This window comes from Podarcis liolepis (assembly GCF_965112155.1).
Source record: "Podarcis liolepis genome assembly, chromosome: 17".
Lineage (NCBI taxonomy): Eukaryota > Metazoa > Chordata > Lepidosauria > Squamata > Lacertidae > Podarcis > Podarcis liolepis.
The window spans coordinates 14785803-14807698 of NC_139571.1; the positions used below are offsets into that span (position 1 = coordinate 14785803).

General features: G+C 42.3%; 1 protein-coding gene across 6 annotated transcripts in view; it reads left to right on the forward strand.

Moving 5' to 3' along the window:
- Window positions 1–21896, forward strand: part of MLLT3 (MLLT3 super elongation complex subunit) — a 144734-nt gene that overhangs the window by 111463 nt on the left and 11375 nt on the right. For all 6 annotated transcript variants that reach the window (XR_014520927.1, XM_083483392.1, XM_083483393.1 and 3 more), the window contains 3 exons: window positions 12648–12726; window positions 17548–17680; window positions 21344–21440. Coding sequence is in view for 5 of the 6 variants with exons in the window: in XM_083483392.1 (XP_083339518.1) it covers window positions 12648–12726; window positions 17548–17680; window positions 21344–21440 (309 nt within the window). In the remaining variant the exon portion in view is untranslated. The remainder of the gene's footprint in view (window positions 1–12647; window positions 12727–17547; window positions 17681–21343; window positions 21441–21896) is intronic.

The following is a 21896-nucleotide window of genomic DNA, read 5'->3' on the forward strand; positions in this document are numbered from 1 at the left end:
CTGTGGTCTAGGGCTTGCCGATCAGAAGGTTGGCTGTTCGAATCCCCACGACAGGGTGAGCTCCCGTTGCTCGGTCCCCGCTCCTGCCAACCTAGCAGTTCGAAAGCATGTCAAAGTGCAAGTAGATAAATAGGTACCGCTCCAGCAGGAAGGTAAACTGTGTTTCCGTGCACTGCTCTGGTTCACCAGAAGCGGCTTAGTCATGCTGGCCACATGACCCGGAAGCTGTACTCCGGCTCCCTCGGCCAGAAAAGTGAGATGAGCTCCGCAACCCCAGAGCTGTTCGCAACTGGACCTAATGGTCAGGTGTCCCTTTATCTTATAAGTTAAAATAGCCCCACCAAGAAAAATTCTAATAGCCAATACACCTGAGCCCCTGCAGGATAATTCTTATTTTGCAGTACTGATATCATGTACCATCTGAGATTTGCTTTGCGGTAATTATTTCTACTTGTCTTTTTCAAATGGAATTTATGTACTTTCTCCCATCAGTTTTCTTGTATTAACATAGATATGCTGTTTCCTTTGTCTCAGGCCTATTTGATACCACAGTCTTTCATTTGTTCCAGTTTGTAGTCCTAATGTAGAAGTATTTACAATTAATATATTTTCCCAAACATCAGTCTCTTTTATTGGGCATTGAAACTTAAGAATTCAATTAAGAGGGGTTATAGATGAAAATATTCATAGGGCAGGGGTGGCCTCGTGTTCATTGCAATTTTCTACAGTCGACTCATAGGTAAGCCTCATTGTGTTCAGTAAGACTTAATTCCTAGGGAAGGACTATTGTGTTAATTTCTTAGTAAGATAAAATCCTGTTTTGTTCAAAACAGAATTAAAAACATGATTCATTTTAAAAATGCATTTTAACTAGAAAGAAAGCACTAGATTTGAAACTGAGAAGATAAAGTAGGCATTGCTAGACTGCAAAACTGTCTTGCCTATGTCAGCACAAAAAAAGTCTTTGTGATAATAGCTTTTCTGCACTTTAGCTCAACTATCCAGCATTCAATCTCCCGTCCTTTGCTAGAAAAGAGACTTGGAGATCCCATTTGAAAGAAGTAACTTATCAGGAGCTTACAAGCTTTGATATCTTGCTTTTAGTGTCTATTATATCAATACCCGGGAATAAAACAATATGGATAGAATAATCTGTGCTCCTATTGCAGTGATTTGTTTTATGAAGAAGTTTGTCAAGATAGAACCATCCTTTTGAGGTTTTACATAGAGACTGGCTTCATGCTTTTAAGGCATGAGTTTGTTGCAAATTCACTATCCAACATACTGTTAACAATAAGATATTCTATTATATGTATACCCAAATGAAAGTTATTGTAGGCTCTGAGAGAGCCACACAATGCCATTTGCGCTGTCTTTGCTTCAAGTGAAAATCTGTTTACTGGAATTATTGTTCCATTCCTTAGTGAGCAATTTCAGCTCCAGTTACAATGTATGCAATAGATTGATAACGGTCCAGGTTTTTATGACTTTTTAATTCTTTATGTAGAGCCATTGAGTATGCTGTTTTTCCTTCATTTTAAAATATGTGCCTTTTGCTTCAAAGGATTGCAGCTCAGCTCCCCATGAAATTGATTAGATTAATTTATTTCCGAACACTTCCTGTTCAGAAGCTTATACAGTAATGCCTAAAAGGAGTTTTTGTTCATATGTAGCACATATATAACTGTATGGTTGAAAATGAGCTATTGCTTCAGATTATTATTTTTTAAAGCAGAATACAAAGGACCTGAGCTCATCATGCATTCTGAGTAAATAGGGCATCTATGTTGAAACTTGGTTATGAAAAAATTCCTCCTAATCGGCTACCAGCAATTAAAGCTCATTTGCCCTCCTCCTTTCCCTCTCTGAATTATGAAAAGCCTGCATTGTACTAGCGGGGTAGACAATGGACAGAGCTGATAAAACGTTATGCTGAATCCTGGAATCTTAAGGAACTTGGTTCCCTTGGTCAGAGATGTTCTCCTCATCCTGGTGAAAACAAACCTGAATCTTTCAGAACAGTGAACATGGTTGCTTGATTGTGACTTGGAAAGGTGCATATGAAATCATGTGGAAAGAGCTATACCAGAAAAAGTGATCTGAAGCTTACAGCATGCTATTCACTGAAAGTGAATTATTTGAAAATTATTCATAGATGGTATTTAACTCCGAGTAGGTTCGGACACGGGTGGCGATGTCCATTAAACCACAGAGCCTAGGACTTGCTGATCAGAAGGTCGCCAGTTCGAATCCCCATGACGGGGTGAGCTCCCGTTGCCCGGTACCTGCTCCTGCCAACCTAGCAGTTCGAAACCACTTCAAAGTGCAAGTAGATAAATAGGTACCGTACCGGCGGGAAGGTAAACGGTGTTTCTATGCGCTGCTCTGGTTCGCCAGAAGCGGCTTAGTTATGCTGGCCACATGACCCGGAAGCTGTACGCCGGGTCCCTCGGCCAGTAAAGCGAGATGAGCGCCGCAACCCCAGAGTCGTCTGCGACTGGACTTAACAGTCAGGGGTCCCTTTAACTTTAGGTTGGCTAAGATTTATAAAACAAAATCAGATATGTGTTGGAAATGTAAAGAAGTAGAGGGAACATTCTTCTACATGTGATGGACATATAAAAAGGTAAAAGCCTTTTGGGAAATTATTTATAATGAATTGAAAAAAATGTTCAAAACTATTTTCCAAAAAAATAACCTGAGTCCTTTTTCTTGGGGATAACCCAGACTGAAATTCCCAGGTGTCAGAAAAGGTTATTTATTTATGCAACAACTGTGGCCCATGTTTTGTTAGACCCAAATTGGAAAGTGAGTGAGGTCCCAATTAAACAGGATTGGCAACTTAAATTGACAGAATATGCACAACTTGCAGATTTAACATATAGAATAAGAGAGCAAGAAGAACATACGTTTAAAGAAGATTGGAAAACATTTATTGAGTATATGGAAAATGACTGTGTACAGCTGAAAATGCTGGCACCATTAAGATAAATTCAACAGAGTAAATAATTTTTGATGGATGTAAAAGTGGAAAACTGATTTGAATGGGCATAGTAATATATGCAGGGAGGTATGATATGTAAAATGAACTGTGGAAAGAGAAAAGAAAGGGAAGTCATTGGATATTTTAAAGTTTGCAAAAAAATTATTTGAAATTGTAAAATTGAAATTTTAATAAAAATTATTATATAAAAGGAAAGGTGCATATGAAATCATGTGGAAAGAGCTGTACCGGTTATGGCAGATTTGCTGACTCCCCAACTTCTCCTGGATAAATCTGTTTTTTGCTCTATAGGTCCAGAAGATTTGAGTGATTGGGAGTATCAAATTAATTCTCTAAAAACACTCGGTGAAACAGAAATACTTCAGTGCTAAAAAATTTAGTTTGCACTGTAACTGAACAAATATGTGATAACTGAGGGCTTCTCCACAATGATCTAAGGGAGATGGTGATTCCTCAGGTAACCTAGAAACGAGATTTTATGCACAGTTTTCAGCATCTGTGCAGTATGCTGATGTGAAATGGCTGAAATAGCTGAGAGCTGCTATATACCAGCTGCAATTCCCAGACAACATTCTAAAAGTTGCAGTGTTTGGCTTGTTGCAAAATGGGTTGCTGGGTTTTTTCACAGCATGATACTTCTGTTCCATCTCTTATTAGGAGCGCTTGAAAATTTTGTCATACCAAATGCAGGAATGGGAAAGACCCTAACTCATTGTAAGAAGGCCTACTTGGAAGGAGGCAAGGATTGAGTAAGGAGTCCTAGAGACATATATATAGCTGCTTCTCTCGGTTGATGCTTTGGATTCACAAGAACGTTTAATTATCTTTCTTCCACTGCACTCGCAGTCCTCTCACAGCACATCTAATGTGTCTCTGCGCACAGTGTTGGAGTGACTGATCCACGTGGAATGAAGAAGCCTCTAACTGGCACTTTCAATTTGAGATACTTGGTGAGACCAATTTAGTTAGCTTGGAACGATCCCATCTGTGTGTCACTGATGGACCGTGTCATTGAGCGATCACAGTTGGAAGGCGGTTTATTCTGCAGGTAGGCTTCGTGAAAATGAGAACAAAATCCGGTGTAATAAAAAGACGGCATTACAGTTGAACTTTGGTTGTCAAACGTCATCCATTCCAGAAGACCGTTTGACTTCTGAAACATTCAACAGCTGAGACGCAGATTCTGATCGGTTGCCAGAACTTCTTGCACTAAAACGGAAGCCGCGTCGGATGTTCGGGTTCCGAAAAACGTTTGAAAACTGGAGCATTTACTTCCAGGTTTTTGGCGTTCGGGAACCGAAACATTCGAAAACAGAGCCATTCGGGAACCGAGGTTTGACCGTACTGGGATGTCACTAGAAAAGGCCACAATTGGCATTTGGTCAGGTTTGGAGGTTTTCTCCTTGCCATGAAACCTGTGGGCATGTGACCTGGCAGGGAATTGGATAACTCTCCAACCTGTCACCAAATAGGGAAAGTAGTTTTCCAAGTCTGTTAAGTGGGGAGAAGTGAATAGGGTAGAGATACGAGAAGGATTTAGCCAAATAACATGTTGCCACAGAAGCCTTTACAATTGATTTCTCTGCCTTATAGAGCCTTTTGTGAGGACTAGTTCTACTAGCTTGCTATAATGATGATGATGATGATGATTTACTATTTATACCCCACCCACTCTGGGCAGCTTCCAATAAAACACTAAAATACAATAACCTATTAAACATTAAAAGCTTCTCTAAACAGGGCTGCCTTCAGATGTCTTCTAAAAGTTTGGTAGTTATTTTTCTCTTTGACATCTGGTGGGAGGCCATTCCACAAGGCGGGTGCCATTACCAAGAAGGCCCTCTGCCTAGTTCCCTGTAACTTGGCTTCTCGCAGCGAGGGAACAGCCAGAAGGCCCTTGGTGCTGGACCTCAGTGTCCGGGCAGAACGATGGAGGTGGAGACGCTCCTTCAGGTATACTAGACCTTAGTAGGCAAGTAGACTCAGCTTTAGCGTTCGAAATTTGCCAGGTGCATTTTGCACCAGGCTACCAGCCACTTGCGACCAAGTGAAGATGCCCAGATACCAGGATGGGACCTAACGTCTCCCCCATCTGGAGGTGCCTGCCTGGCGATCCTTGGATCCAGACTGTTTTCACGCACCAGCAACACATCCTGTAGAGTTCTATCTGTGATATCTGCACAAACAGAAAAAAATTCAGGAACTAAAAATTTGTATTGAAAAATTTTCGAGCCGTCTGGCCCCAAAACGGCAACTAGGCATTTGGTTTTGGTAAGTGTAATCCCAGTTTAATGAGCCATTTGGTGCCTAACTTCTATATCTGAGCTTCTAACACACTTCAGTTGGGAGGAAGTGGGAAATGTCCTTTTGAAAGATAAAATTGTGTTGGTCTTCTAGAGCATGGGAGAATTGTATACGAAATAAATAATTTCTGATCAGAGACTGTTTTAAAATACCATTAAATATATATTGGTCATTAAGAGATAAATATGGAGAGGAAGTTTTAACAAGATGATAACACACTCCATTATGTGGGTGCAAACATTTTAGCTGAAGTGTTGACAACTGATACCCTAATGCTGTAGAAGAAAATTCTTCACATAGCTGAGGATAATGGATAGCTACTAGAATAGCTGAGATTTTGAACACAGTTTTGGAATGAAATTATTTTAATGGCATCGAGTGGCATTTAGAAAAACAAAATAGTAAAAACTATTGGGGGTTTTTTTGTCACCTAATTTTAGTTAGTACTTGCAATAATGGACTAGCAATAGAGCACTCACACATTATTAACTTATCTACGGCAAAACCCCAATTGTCCTTTAACAACATGATCAAAAAGAGGAGCATTGTTTGTGTATAGTTGCATCTTTTTACATTGTATAAAGTTTCTTTGAATGGTTGACAGTGCACTTGTGTTAATTATTGTAACCGAACTTTATTTCCTGATTTTTCCGAAGAGACCACTCGTTGTATTGGTGTGTCCCCTGATAAACATTGGGATATCGAGATTATATTTAATCACCATGTGAAAGGGTAGATGATATGTTAGTTTAGGAAGCCTACTAGAGTAGATACGCAAACGCGTGGTGTGTGTGTAAAAATGTATTTTAGACAACTTCCTTTGCAAAATTTGCTTTGGCAGTGAACCTCAGCAGCAGAAAACTTCTGCAAGAAAAACACCAGAATTTCAGCCAAAGAAAACATTTTCTGCACTTGGTAGCCTTGCCTGATTTATTAATACCTTTTTGATCTGCTTGGATTTTGAAAGACAAATATTCATTAGGGATTGCATACATAAGCAGCTAGTGTTTGTCTTGTTCCATTTAAAGAGTCCTACAGTGTATCATTTGAAAGTCCATGGCACATTCCCATACATCAAATGGTTTAATTTGACAAACACGGTTCAAGGACCTTTGAATTCAAAACCAACGATGGGCACTGATTCATTAAGTACTAGGCTGCATTACCACCAAATTCCCCAGATGTCTGGTGAAGCTGGCTTGTTATTCATTTAACCATTTCAAAGTTGCATAAGTGTTGGGTAACTCCATGCATAAGAAGGGACAGTAGTTTGTCTTGTTTCCATTCCAGGGCAAGATGCACTCATTAAATCCTGCCTGCTATGTAACAGTTAAAAATGGGAAGACCTGCCTAAGAAAAGGGTTGCAAGGTAGAGTAGTTATTTAATAATAATAATATTAATAATAATAAATTTTATTTATACCCCGCTCTCCCCAGCCAAGGCCGGGCTCAGGGCAGCTAACAAGCAATAATAAAAACAAGTTGAATGAATACAATTTAAAAACAAGATTAAAATTCAACATTGAAACATTAAAATGCAGCCTCATCACAGGAGGAGAGAGGAAAGAGGGGGAGGGGATCAAGTTGATTCGAAGCCAAAGGCCAGGCGGAACAACTCTGTCTTACAGACCCTGCGGAAAGAAATCAGATCCTGCAGGGTCCTGGTCTCATGAGACAGAGCGTTCCATCAGGCCGGGGCCAGTGTTGAAAAGGCCCTGGCTCTGATTGAGGCTAATCTAACTTCCTTAGGGCCCAGGACCACTAGGGTGTTGCTATTTATGGACCTTAAGGTCCTCCGTGGGGCATACCGGGAGAGGCGGTCCCGTAGGTATGAGGGTCCTAGGCTGTGATTTAGTGGAATTATTCACGCTAAAGGGCCTTGCATATCCTGTCCTCATCGTTTAAGTTTTCTGCCTATGGTTCATGCTACCTATTGGTAATAACTGGTGCTAGAAACATCCGTTTAGAGCCGATGTTTTATTTCTGCATTGTTCACAATTTCTGACTCAACTGGGTAAGACTGAAAAAAAAGGAGGGAATGGAGCCAAAGAAAACAAGAAATTTAAAGCAGGAAGCTTAAGAGAGAAGTGGAGAATCAGAGAGAGAAAGGAAGAGGAGGAAAATCTTTTAAAAAATTCATTCCAGTAGCACCTTAGAGACCAACTAAGTTTGTTATTGGTATGAGCTTTCGTGTGCATGCACACTGTGTATCTGAAGAAGTGTGCATGCACACGAAAGCTCATACCAGTAACAAACTTAGTTGGTCTCTAAGGTGCTACTGGAAGGATTTTTAAAATTTTGCTTCAACTACAGCAGACCAACACGGCTACCTACCTGTAACGGGGAAAATCTAGTTAAGGGCAGGGGAGGGTCTGGACTGTTGACCACTCCACTATTGACCACCCCATTGATACAGTCCCTATTTGTTGGCTATGTTTCTGTACACATATCCACCACATGTTGTACATCTTGCTGGGCATTTTCTTTTATTTCATGTTTTTCCATCCGCCTGCAAGTGCCTGCCCACCAGCTCCTCTGAACGCTCCTCCTTCCCTTCCTTCCCGGCGGGGGATCGTTGCAAAACACAAGAGAGGAGACAATGGATCAATAATAGGCTACAGCAAGCGCAGCCAGTCCCATTTAGTTCTTCGTTTTGAAATGCTTGCGCTCTCTTCACCAAAGCCTTCAAGCAGAGTTTGGCCACGGGGGGGGGGGGGGGATATCACCCCCCTCCCTAAAATGCTGGCTCAGTCCAATGCAGAGTGAATCCAGTCTGAATGGAAACAGCCCATGCAATCCTTTCCGAGTGTTTGTGGAGTCAGACTGGGCTTACATATGTAGGAGTCTCTGTGTGTCGGCCAGCTTTCCTCAACCCGGGGTTTCCCCAGATGTTTTGGATTACAACTTGCGCCAGCCAGCTGATGGCTCCAAAACATCTGGAGGGCTCTAGGTTGGAGAAGGCTGGAGAGTAGACCCTATTCCTATACATTGGTGCAAGGAGTACTCTGGGAAGAGCTACACCCCGACCGAAAAGGGCACAAATCCCACAGTGTGCAGAGTGTATAATTTTTGTGCTCCTCCGATTCCCAGCTGTGAGAACTACAGATGTCATTCATCTGAGAGGAACAGATGTTAACTCCCTCCCCGCCCCCCAGCACCCTTAGAAAAAGAGAGATGTTCCATTAACTTACTCACAATCTTTTTGATTGTAAGGCAAGGCTTTAAAAGGCTGTAAATCTGCCTCCTTGTTACGGACAGCAACAATAGATTGATTTACGGCAGAAGAGCAACTGTTGGGCTTATGCAAGCTGAATGCATGAATGTGCAAGTTAGCGCCGGATTTTACAGAGGCCAGATATTATTGGTGCTGTGTTTTGCCAAGGATTTGAGTATCTTATTAATTGGACAGGGGGTTTTTACCTATGGATATCCCGAACCTGTCTTTGTGAGTCAGGACAAAAGCTGAACCGTTCTGCATAGCTGGTGCAGCATTGGGGCAAGCTTTTGTTCCAGCGGAGAGCAACGTGGTCATTGCAGGGCAGTTCTTGTTGTTGTTTAGTCATTTAGTCGTGTCCGACTCTTCGTTAACCCATGGACTAGAGCACGCCAGGCACTCCTGTCTTGCACTGCTTCCTGCAGTTTGGTCAAACTCATGCTGGTAGCTTTGAGAACACTGTCCAGCCATCTCGTCCTCTGTCGTCCCCTTCTCCTTGTGCCCTCCATCTTTCCTAGCATCAGGGTCTTTTCCAGGGAGTCTTCTCTTCTCATGAGGTGGCCGAAGTCTTGGAGCCTCAGCTTCAGGATCTGTCCTTCCAGTGAGCACTCAGGGCTCATTTCCTTCAGAATGGAGAGGTTTGATCTTAGGGCAGTCCTTAGCAGGCCAGAAATGACCAGAACTTGCTGAACCACTATCTGGCGACAAAGATATCTCCCAAACACATTGCTGGGGTCCTTTCTAGCTTTCACTGTGGGCAAAATTGAAGCCTTAGAATAGAGCCAGAGATAACATTGCTACCAGTGGATAAGACTTTCAGTAGCTGCTGGGCGTGAGTGACAGAGGCTGTGCTCTCTGCCTTCGCAGCTGGAGGCCATATGCTGCTGAAACCAGTTGGGGAGAGGGCTCTTGTTTGTGCTCAGTGTCCTGCTTGCAGGTTTTCCACCAGTATCTGGTTGGCCACTGCGAGAATGAGATTCTGGACCAGATGACCCACTGGCCTGATCAAGAAGGCTCTTAACATTCTTGTGTTCTCAACATGTTTTAGATATATGAGACTCCTTTGAAAGTATATTCATTGCATTTAATAAAGGTAATGGTAAAGGGACCCCTGACCATCAGGTCCAGTCGTGACCGACTCTGGGGTTGCGACGCTCATCTCACTTTATTGGCCGAGGGAGCCGGCGTACAGCTTCTGGGTCGTGGCCAGCATGACTGAGCCACTTCTGGCGAACCAGAGCAGCGCACGGAAACGCCGTTTACCTTCCTGCCGGAGCAGTACCTATTTATCTACTTGCACTTTGACGTTCTTTCGAACTGCTAGGTTGGCAGGAGCAGGAACCGAGCAACGGGAGCTCACCCCGTCGCGGGGATTCGAACCGCCGACCTTCTGATCGGCAAGTCCTAGACTCTGTGGTTTAACCCAAAGTGCCACCCGCATCCCTTATTGCATTTAATATCCCCATGCAAAAACACAATTTTGCTTGCTAGGCTCACTGTGTAGCAAGCAAATGGACCACTGGTCTCTGGTGAGCAGTCGATTTCTTCCCCCAACCTTGGAGCTGCATCAGAGATCAGGGATCATCTGGATCATCTGGTGTGGTGATCCCAGTCACTTCTCTGACACCAAGGTTGGGTGAAAGTCTGGGAATGGGTTGATCGCTTTGTATAAGCACGCTATTATGGTTGCCAAGAAATCACCGCGTAGCAATTTTATGCTTTCTTTTTAAAAGTCCACTTATTTAGCCAATGTGGATCAGTTGGTAGAGCATGAGACTCTTAATCTCAGGTCGTGGGTTCAAGTCCCACGTTGGGCAAAAGATTCCTGCATTGCAGGGGGTTGGACTAGATGACCCTTTCAATTCTATGATCCATTCACTTGTCCATGAACATTCATATAGAGGTTCTACTCTGTTTTTTTAGGTCTGGCAGCCCTGTTTAGGGAAGTTGTTGTTGACTGATGTTTTAATGTATTTTTAATCATTTGTTGGAAGCCGCCCAGAGTGGCTGGGGAAACAATGGGCAGGGTAGAAATAATAAATTATTATTATTATTATTATTATTATTATTATTATTATTATTATTATTTATTACTATTACCTAAATTTTAGAGATATGGATGTTGGCTGAGCCATTGCTCAATTCCCCAGCATGCACAGCTACCATCTGCGTAGCAAATCTAGACTCACCCCATGATGAGTATTGTGAGCTATGTGTTCAGGCTGGGCAATATCTGGTTTCCAACATCACAATATATCCCTAGCTAAACATTGCGACACACCATTATATCATGATGTCGGATGGAGATATGTAGGGCCGGGCGATATCTGGTTTTCAACATCACGATATATCACCAGCTAAACATTGCAATATACTGATACATCACAATGCCTGAAATAAGGATGGAGCTACATAGAAGCACTGGCTGGCTTCACAATTTTTCCGACATTGTGATTGGTGCATAGCACACACACATACATCATGATTTGCGATATATTGCCAAGTCAAAAATTACGAAACTGATATCACGAAATGGCCTTCAAACCGGTTTTGGATGATAGATCGATATATTGCCCCTTCCTACAGTGTGTGTATTTTGTCTGCCTTCCTCCTCATTCATTTGAGAGCTGAAGATGCATTGAAAACAGGACAAGGCAGCTTTACTGGTCTATGAAATGTTGTTGTAGAAAAGGGATTGAGCCACAGGTCTCATCATCTCCATTTTTGGCTGTCTTACTGGCAGAGGTGGATGTGCTTTGTTGATCCATCTTTCTTGAATGGACTCTTAATATTCTTCACCCAAATAACTTCACCGGGGTCAGTAACAAGCAAGGTGCCTCTTCTTTGAAGAGTGAGGGGGGTGGAATTATGTTGTTTCTCTGAAAACAGGTCTTTAGGCAACTGAAGGATATTGAATCTGAATAGATTATCGAATACAGTGGTACCTTGGTACTCAAATGTTTAGGGAAGCTTTTAATGTTTGATGTATTACAGTATTTTAATATATATTTTTGGAAGCTGCCCAGAGTGGCTGGGGAAGCCCAGCTAGATGAGCGGGGTATAAATAATAAATTGTTATTATTATTATTATTATTATTATTCCCGAATAAATCGGCTCCCGAACACCACAAACCCAGAAGTAAGTATTCCGGTTTGCAAATGTTTTTCGGAAGTCGAACGTCCGACAGGGCTTCTGCAGCTTCCGATTGGCTGCAGCAGCTTCCTGCAGCCAATAGGAAGCCGCGCTTTGGTTTCCAAACATTTTGGAAGTCGAACGGACTCCCGGAACGGATTAAGTTCAAGAACCAAGGTTCCACTGTAGTTTGGAATAATTATATGCCCACAATATAAAATAACTGTGATCGTTTGCACCCAGAAATAAGGTAGAGACTCTACCTTTAAACAGGTCAGGCTGTTTGTCCGGTCTGGTCCCTGCCATCTTCTTCCTGGCAGCAACTGTCCAGGGTAACAGGCAGAGGTTGTTTGCCAGACCTCTGAGGTCTTCCTGGCTGAAAGGTAAAGAAAAGGTGTTCCCTTTTCTCTTCCCATCCTCCAGCTGCTCCCTCCAAAAGGGCCTGAACAGCTGGCAGAAGCCTGAACAAGTCTCCTAATCCTGTTAGGTCATCTTCGTTTTGAATAAATCTAAGTTTATTACAGAGCTGATTGGAACTGGTGGGATTAAGTGTTTATTATTCACATTGCCATAAAAACGCGTGCTGTGCTGGTTTTAGCCATTGCTACCATTTCCCTTTTGACACACCTACAGTTTCGAAGCCCGCCCTGTCGCCTGAGAAATACATGCATTTCTTATTCTTACGAGCTCTGTGGCCATTTACTCTGTGCGCATAGCTCTTCCATCTAGAACAGTGCGCCCATTGTTTTCAAAACCGTTTAACACTTTGCGTTTCTCAACACATTGGCATAGGAAGAAAAGCTTTGCCCGTAGGGGAGGCCACACGGCTGCAGATCTCATTTGAGACTCTTTTTCTGCAAAGTAAATTGTTAATTATTTAAGCGTTGTGGTGGTGGTGGTGGGGAGGTGTGGCACCAATGAATGTACCAATCTTTTGTGTTGATGTTTTGCTTGTGTGCTTTCTCCTCCCCTCCCGCAATTCTTCCCTGAAGTCGGAGCAACCCAGTCCTGCCAGTTCAAGCTCCAGCTCCAGCTCGAGTTTCACGCCGTCTCAGAACAGTCGACAACAAGGTACCGATATAGACAGCGCACTTGACCATGGCATGAAAGCCAGGCAGTGGAGCATGTGGCATTTCAAGGCTGCATTCCTTTACCTTTTATTGTGAGCAGTATCCGATGGAGCGCTTTGGCTAGCACAGTGACTTTGTGCTGCGCAGCAGAACTTCCTCTCCCCACGCGACCCCTAAATCTGTTCCGTGGGTTCCCTTCACCCAATCCGGATCAGATTGGAGGGTGCGCAGGAAGAGGAGGGGAAGGGGACCAATCCATCGCACAAGCGGAAATCCTTTGTTGGGTACCACCCTATATGTTCATCCTCTGGGGAGCTCGGGCAGTGTATATCGTTCTATCTGCACCCCTGCTTTTTCCTTGCAACAACCCTGTGAGGTAAGTAGAGGTGGCCGATATATTGATAAATGGTCTGAAACTGGGATGGTGTTCAGATCGCGATAGTGGTTTCAGATAATTTGAGTTGGAAATTATTATTATTATTATTATTATTATTTATTATTATTTATACCCCGCCCATCTGGCTAGGTCCCCCCAGCCACTCCGGCAGCTTCTAACAAAAATCTAAAATACAATAACCTATTAAACATTAACATCTTCCCTAAACAGGGCTGCCTTTAGATGTCTTCTAAAAGTTTGGTAGTTATTTTTCTCTTTGACATCTGCTGGGAGGGCGTTCCACCACCACCGAGAAGGCCCTCTGTCTGGTTCCCTGTTACTTGGCTTCTCGTAGCAAGGAAACCGCTAGAAGGCCCTTGGCGCTGGACCTCAGTGTCCGGGCAGAACAATGCATTGCACCAGCTCAAATAGCCTGCAGATGGCAAAGGCGGAGGCAGGCAGAGTCTGAGAAGGTTTCGGAAGAGCAAATTCTCAGACTCTCTGTCTGCCTGTGCCGTTGAAGAAGCCCCCACCCTCCGACTCGCATGAGCCAGAATGGTATCAGGGCTTGCTCAGCTGGGGGGCGAGAGGCTTCCTGCCCCCCAGCTGAGCAGTTTAAGGAAGTCTCCACCCTAGTCGGAGCGGTAGGTGGGGCTTGCTCAGTAGGGCTGGGCAAAGTATCTCAGCTGCTTCTTCCTCCCTTAAGGTGGGGAAGAAGAAGCAGCCCATATACATTCCAGACGTGGTAATATATCAGCATATCGTGACATTTAGCTGCTGATATATCACAGTGTTGAAAACCAGATATTGCCCAGCCCTAGACGTTAGGTTAGTCTGAGATATACACACTGGATAACTCCATGTCCTTCATGGATGAGCAGCAATTTGAATTTTGGCCTGCCCATTGTTTGGCTGACATGCTAGCCGCTACACAACACAGACTCACAAGTCACTAAGATTTTTCTCTTCATGTTTATTGTTTGTTTTCATTGTTCGCTTAAAAAGCTGCCTTTTTTTAAAACTGTGAAGGAGTTTGGTTCCATTCAGCCATTTTCTTTTCTCCAGAAGTTTCCTAAACATTCATTTAGTTGGCTGTCTAACCCATTCATTCCATGGGCATGCTTGTAACAATGAATTCACAAAAAATTAACCGCATAAACAAGATGCTTATTGAGATCCTAAAATGAAATATCAGCATTAAGATGCATTTTCCATATTTCACTCCATTTGCAAGTGTCTCCCTCACATGAGCTTGGGGCTTCGCTAAGCTGATTTCCCATGATCTAGGCTATTTTTTGGAACATCCTTGAAATTACTGCATCAGAAAAAAATGTGATCTTTTGGCCCACATGTTGCATTGCTCACATACATTGATCCACGTTTCATGACTTAAAATTGCAGCCTAATGGCATGTGTGAACTAAATAACAGAATAGAATGGAGTAACAGGAGGAATGCCGTAGTGAAACAGTGACTTCTCTAAGACACCCTCATAAGTGATGGTTTATCACATAATCGAGACACTTATGGTCCTCTCTGTGTTACTGGAGTACATCATACTGATTATTGGCGCTGATGGACTTGTTGTAGTCCAAAAACATTTGGAGGGCCACTGGTCCTATCCCTGATTTATGGGGAACGAACCAAGGTAACCTTTCCCCCCCTTTTGCCTCTGGCACACCCAAAGAAAAAAAGAAGCTCTGGTTCCTACTAACCATAGTTTAGCAGTATTTCCAAACCCTAAACTGTAGTTAATCTTAACTATGTTAACCATGGTTTGATGAAACAACGGTTCAGACTAACTGCTGGTTTTCAAGTTTGAATGGTGCACTTGATCAAAAACAGAAACGACAGCTTCTGCCTAATTGGAAATGGAGAGGGGGAAGCAAACAAGTCTGAGGGTTGCCTAGGCTCATTTGGTCATGATAAACCATCGTTCTCATGTCATTTGCACACAGCCAATAGTTTTCTTGGGGGAAAACAGAAGCTCTTCTCCTAACAACACCCAAAATATTTGTTGCTCTCTTCCTTTTGCAACCTTAAGATTACCAGTAAGCATAAACCAATAAGACTTCTTTCAGCCACCAAAATTTAATTTTAAAAGACCACAACAGAGAGATTTCTTAGACTTTATTGACTTTGGCTTTGGAGTTAATCGCTATTCAGTTCTAAGAAAGTCAGAATTTATATCTGCCAGGAGACCCTGCCCTAAGCAGTGTACATGTAAATAGCTGAGAGAGTTCCCATTGAGCTGTTTTTATTATAAATGGCACAATGTGTATTTTATTAACAAGCTGCTTTAAATGCAGGAAATATTAAAAGTGATATCCGATCCCTTTCCAAGAAACATTTAGCTCATTTTTTGTGGATTTGTAAGTTTCCTCAAATGTATATTTTTGTTTGTAACGGTTGTAAGAAGCCTATTCATACTACTTCCTTTGCTAGCAGGTCCCTGTTTAAAAGGGAGTATATCAAGATCTGTACATCTGTGCAGTGATACATTTCAGTGTCACAAACAATTTCATCAGCATTGCCCCCATAAGTTTTGTAGACTGATATGGTGGTGCGATTGCCTCAAATCCCGGTGCTATTTAGATTAAATTACCTTAAAAACCAGATTTTATTTTTTTATTTTTTTAAAAAAATCATGTTTATTTTTAAAAAGCAAAAATCATGTTTCAAAACCATGACTATGATGTGTGTCCACTGAGACAACTGGGGGGAAAACAGGCTGGGATTTTGTTTGTCTGTTTGTTTAGTATTAATATTAGACCAGTATCGTAGCTGGGAACAGCATTCCCAGTGTCTTTTGCTTAGTTTACATCAGGAATGAAAGAACCCAACAAATACTAACCTTTTGGGTTAGAAACCTTTGAAACTGAATCTTGCCAATACAGAATGTTCTGTTTTCAAAGTTCAATATTAGTCGTTGAAAATACAGTCGTACCTTGCAAGCTGAACGCCTCAGCTCCCGAACAAATCGGCCATTGTGTGCCATAATGAAATGCGTTAGTCTTCAAAGTGCTATAAGATCCTTGGATTTTACCACTATGTTAGTCGCTGGGTGAACTATTTATTTTCAGATTTTATATTTGAAAAATGTAACTCAACTCTTTCCCTCCACCCCTTTGCCCCCCCCCCAAGATGAACTCTCTTGGCAGGCAGCCTAGTCTCCCTTGGGAGGAAGGGTGAAATATAAATTTAATAAATAAAGAGCTACTGGAAAGTTTCTGTGGAGCATCTGGGAAATAATTCTAAGAAAGTGGAAACGCTAGCAGGATTAATATAAATTCAACAGTATACAGTTGTACCTTGGATCCCAAACACTGCAAACCCAAAAGTGAGTGTTCCGGTTTGCGAACATTCCTTGGAACCCGAATGTCCGATGGGTCTTCCGTGGCTTCGGATTGGCTGCGGGAGCTTCCTGCAGCCAATCAGAAGCCATGCTTTGGTTTCTGAACGTTTTGGAAGTTGAACAGACTTCCGGAACGGATTCCATTCGACTTCCAAGGCTCAACTATAATTATGTTTGAGGCAATACAAAAAGGAGGGGAAATTGATTGGTTGGAATAGAAGGTGCGGTAAAAATGGGAAACTTGAAGAAGGGAAGTCGATGTATTATTTTATTGGCGGGTGTTTATTTGTGGAAATTGTATGATTGAAAATTCTAATAAAAATAATTATAAAAAAGAGCTACTGTTTTTCGGATATGCTAAAGTCCATATTCTTTTGCATAATAATAATAATTCAAAATTTTGAGAACCTAGCTCTAAAACTTTTCTCGCTCATGAAGCAGGCTTTCTGTTCAGTTCCATGAAAAAGATAGGCCTCTGTTTCTGGGGCATAGACACACATATGAAGGCTAGCAAAGAGCTTGCTTGACCTGACATTGACCTTCGAATAAAGAAGACAGCTAAATCTAAGTAGATCAAAAACAGGCAGACAAAGAATGCCTTGGCCGGAACAAGTTGCAATCACAATGATTTATTAGACTATGACTTTCAATACACGGATTAACCTAACAAAATGTACTATTACTAGTAGTGTCTCTTAGATCTTGTCAGGTATAGGATGCCCAAATAATAACCTTTTGGGTTTTTTGCTTTGTTTTGTTTTGTTTTTAATCTCTATTCTATTGTTCAGAAAGCCAACTTGCTTTACTTAACATTCCAAGACTAATTCTGCAAACACTTAAACATAAATCTCATTGTTGGCAGAAATAATCCTGTTTTAAGTCAACTGGTCTTTGAATAAATTTGCTTTTGTTTAAGCGCTTGCTGCATAAGCCCCCCTGCGCATTATGCCTTTCCTTTAATGTCCAAGTCTTCATTGCCCTCGTCTTAAAAACTGTGTTAGGACTTGTTTTGTTGAAAAGCTGAACAATAGGCAGAGTTGAATGCAAACTCCCGCCGGCTGATTTGTGTTCCCTTTTGTTTTTGTCCCCCAGGTCCTTTGAGGTCTATAATGAAAGATCTGCATTCTGATGATAATGAAGATGAATCTGACGAAGCAGACGAGAATGACAATGACTCTGAGATGGAGAGACCTGTAAATACTCATGGAGGAAGCAGGGGCCGCAGGTGAGGGTTGCAATAAAATAAATGCATTCCAGACTATTTGAATGTGCCAGGCTTGTGTCAAAGGCTGGGAACTCTGCTTTTAAATGCAGAGAGGATAGGCTGAAACAAAAGTCCACGCAGGGAAAGGAAACACAAAATGCAGAGGAATTATCTAAGAAATTGGGGGTGTTGTGAAGGGGGCAGAACCTGCCCATAGAAAAGAAGCTGAACACATTTTTTACAACATAAGAATTATGGGGGGGGGGTATATTTTGAGTGTTGTTGTTGTTGTTTAGTTGTTTAGTCGTGTCCGACTCTTCGTGACGTGACCTCATGGACCAGAGCATGCCAGGCACTCCTGTCTTCCACTGCCTCCTGCAGTTTGGTCAAACTCATGCTGGTAGCTTCGAGAACACTGTCCAACCATCTCGTCCTCTGTCGTCCCCTTCTCCTTGTGTCCTCCATCTTTCCCAACATCAGGGTCTTTTCCAGGGAGTCTTCTCTTCTCATGAGGTGGCCAAAGTCTTGGAGCCTCAGCTTCAGGGATCTGTCCTTCCAGTGAGCACTCAGGGCTGATTTCCTTCTGAATGGATAGGTCTGAACTTCTTGCAGTCCATGGGACTCTCAAGAGTCTCCTCCAGCACCATAATTCAAAAGCATCAATTCTTCCGCGATCAGCCTTCTATGTGGTCCAGCTCTCACTTCCATACATCACTACTGGGAGAGGATAGGCTGAAATAAAAGTCCACGCGGGGAAAGGAAACTCAAAATGCAGAGGAATTATCTAAGAAATTGGGGTGTTATGAAGGGGGCAGAACCTGCCCATAGAAAAGAAGCTGAACAATTTTTTTAAAAACATAAGAATTATGGGGTGTGTGTTTATATTTTGAGTACAGTGGTGCCCCGCAAGACGAAATTAATTCGTTCCACAATTTTTGCCGTCTTGCGAATTTTTCGTCTTGCGAAGCACGGTTTAAACGGTTTAACAAAGTCGCAAGACGTTTTCGTCTTGCGAAGCAAGCCCATAGGGGAATTCGTCTTGCGAGGCAAATCGCGAACGAAAAAACCTTTCGTCTAGCGAGTTTTTTGTCTTGCGAGGCATTCGTCTTGCGGGGCACCACTGTACTGCCTTTCAAACATATGGAGTTGTAGGGAGGTTGGTTTATAAGACCCGGGGTGTCTGTGTGGCTTTTTGATTAAATGCTGTAGCATTTCATAGAACAGAGGCTCCCAAACTTATTTGGCCTACCACCCCCTTTTCAGGGGGAAAAAATACTCAGCGCCCGCCCCCCTTTGAAATCTACTTTCTTTAAGCGAAGGGGTGGGGCTGCCTGCTATTGGCCAAATAGGCAGGCAAGTTGCAATTCACTTCCTGGGTTTGAGTGAACCCAAGCCCAGGGAATCCCCTCGCCTCCAGCACAACTGCCAGATCCAGGGGAGATGTTGTCGCCGTCCCGCAACAACACTTGACATGGCAATAAGCATCATTACACAGCAGATGAAACCAGTGCTATTTTTCTAGAAAAATCAGACTTTGCTTGTGTGCTCAAAACATATTTTGCTGCACTGTGCAAAATACGAGCAAGCCAGGGCTGAACTGATATTACCCTTGCTAGTCCCTTTCCTGGGAAAATCAGAGGCTCACTATGTCAGGTTCCTATTGGAAGACCGGACAAACGCTAGAACATTAGCAGCGGTGAAGTTTTTATTGGTGGTTGCAAGAACCAATGATCCCTATCTTTAAGTCTGAACAAAATGCTTGTTTAACCTGGAGGTCGGCTGTCTGAATTGTGCATTGCTTTGTAATGATTTGTTGAGTCTCTGGACCGTAATAAAGATTGATTGATTGATTGATTGATTGATTGATAGATAGAAAAAGAGGTGCTGGAAGTCCCCCTGAACGCCTCCCTTGTTCTCTTATAATGGCAATGGTGCCCACCTGAGTGGGGCAGGAACTGAGTTCCAGTGAGTTCCGGCTGGGGGAAAAAAAGCCCTGGATGAAACATATATGAATGGTTTTCCAAAAATTTCTTCTCTTGTATGATATGTGACGGTTTGTTAATAGGGAAGATGAAGTGAATGTATATTGAATTTTACAGATGTGTTTCAGGACGCTGTCAGGCTCCCAGCAGCATTCAACTGACACTCAAGCGTTCAAAACATCTAGCTCCTCTTCACACAACATAGTCAGTCATATAGGCATGGTATTTCTCCTCAGCCTTGAGTAAAATGATTATTATCTTGCTTCTGAAATGGTGCTGTACTTTTGTGTCCTCCGATTGCAGTACGTGGAAGAGACAGGGGAGCTGTGTTGAAATGGACATGGCATTCTGTCTTCTTCAGTGTCTGTGTGTGTCCATACAAATGACAATATCTAAACTGCGAAGAAAATAGTCCTGCCTTATGACCTTCCTCCAACCCTGTATGTTGGTTTCATTTTGACATGCATATTGAAAAGCTATAACCCTTCTGCCTGTATGAATAGATGAGGGAGTTTGAGAGGGGTAATAAGGTGCCTTATAATCAGTGCTGAGCTGTATTATAGGGTCGAGTAAAAGGAGCTGAAGCTGAGGACTTTTTTGTGTATGTGAGGTATAATTATGCTTAATAAAATAAAGAATTTTAAGTGGAGGAAAAGTTGAAGAAGCGCCTGTCTTCTGTTTTGAGATATGCTACTCTCTTAATGAGTATATCATGTGTGTTGTCTTCTGGTTAGTCAGGCCTCAACTCTCAACGTGTGTGTGTGTGTGTGTAGTTTATTGGACCATAGCATTACAACTTCCAACATTAGCTTGAAAGCAAGAATGCCTGCCTACTGCACTTGGTTGAGAATTCGAGAAATCAGATGGATGCCTTAGTGGGTTAGTACAAACCCATATAGTTTTTGACGAAAATACATTTAAATAGGAATACCTGGGGCGAAGAAGTAACAGAGGAAGCAGGAAGCAGGACTTGCCTGGGGAAAGGGGGTGTTCGTTTCTGACCTGTGAAAATTCAGGCTTGGAATATCAAGAACTTGGAAGTAATTACAACTTGTATACAAGGCAACTTTCAGAATTTCAAGCAAGTTGGAAAATTCTGAGTGGCTGTTATTTTTTAGATTTGCTATCGGGGTGCTGTAGATAATGTTCTGCTCCAAAATAGGTGGGGAACCCTCTTTTCCAGAAGTTTCTATCCTGATCAAAGTGTTTCTTCTTCTTCTTCTTCTTCTTCTTCTTCTTCTTCTTCTTCTTCTTCTTCTTCTTCTTCTTCTTGTTTGGTACTGGTGGCCACATTGCATCACCTGTTGATAGTTCACCTTGACTATCAGAAGCAATTTTAGCTATGTATAATTAAGGTACCATTTCAAGAAAACTGCAGGTGAATATTGCAGTTTTGCAGACTTTTTATTCAGAATGTGTTCACAAACAGAAAAGAGTTGGGTTCACCTTTGGGATCATCAAGTTATTGAAAGTTGGAAAGCACTGATCTTAATTGGGTTTCTCTTATTTGGGCTTTTCTCTTACTTGGGCTTTTTTTTCCTAATCTGTTAACTTTGCTACCACTTACTTTTCAACTTCTCCCACAAACTTGCTTTTTGAAAGCCAATTGTTAGGGCTGTGATGTCAGTTGTAAGCCATGGAAAATTTCCTTTATATTGCACATCTTAATAAATTTATTATTCCTTTCCCTTTCCCTTCTCAGGGTTAGTCTGAGCGATGGAAGCGACAGCGACAGCAGTTCAGCATCTTCACCCCTCCGCCACGAACCCCCACCTTTATTAAAAACCAACAATAACCAGGTACTGTTTTGTGGCATGACTGCTGCAGCCACCATCACTTCATTTTCCCAGTGGATATTTTCTCTCTTGTCCTTCTGCCTTGGGAGCCATTTGGTCAGTGTAAAACAGAGAGAGTGTCCTGTGTGACAAAAACAGAGATAAACTATTACTTCTGTCTTATACATCACGGGTGTGGGTGCTTAAGGTGAGATTTCTGCATTGCATGGGGTGGACTAGATGGCCTTTGGGTCCCTTCCCACTCGACGATTCTGTGACACATGCTTGGTAATATTATTGAAACATATATGAGAAGGCATGCAGCAGCTTTCCCCCTCTAATAACGACTGTTAATTTGGCGAAGAGTTAAATTCTAGCACTGTGGCCATACGAACAGTCTTCAGAAGTTTGCTGCAATGCAATTATTGTACAAATCGTTAATAATAAAACTGCTCGTAAAGTTCTGCATCCGGCTACCAT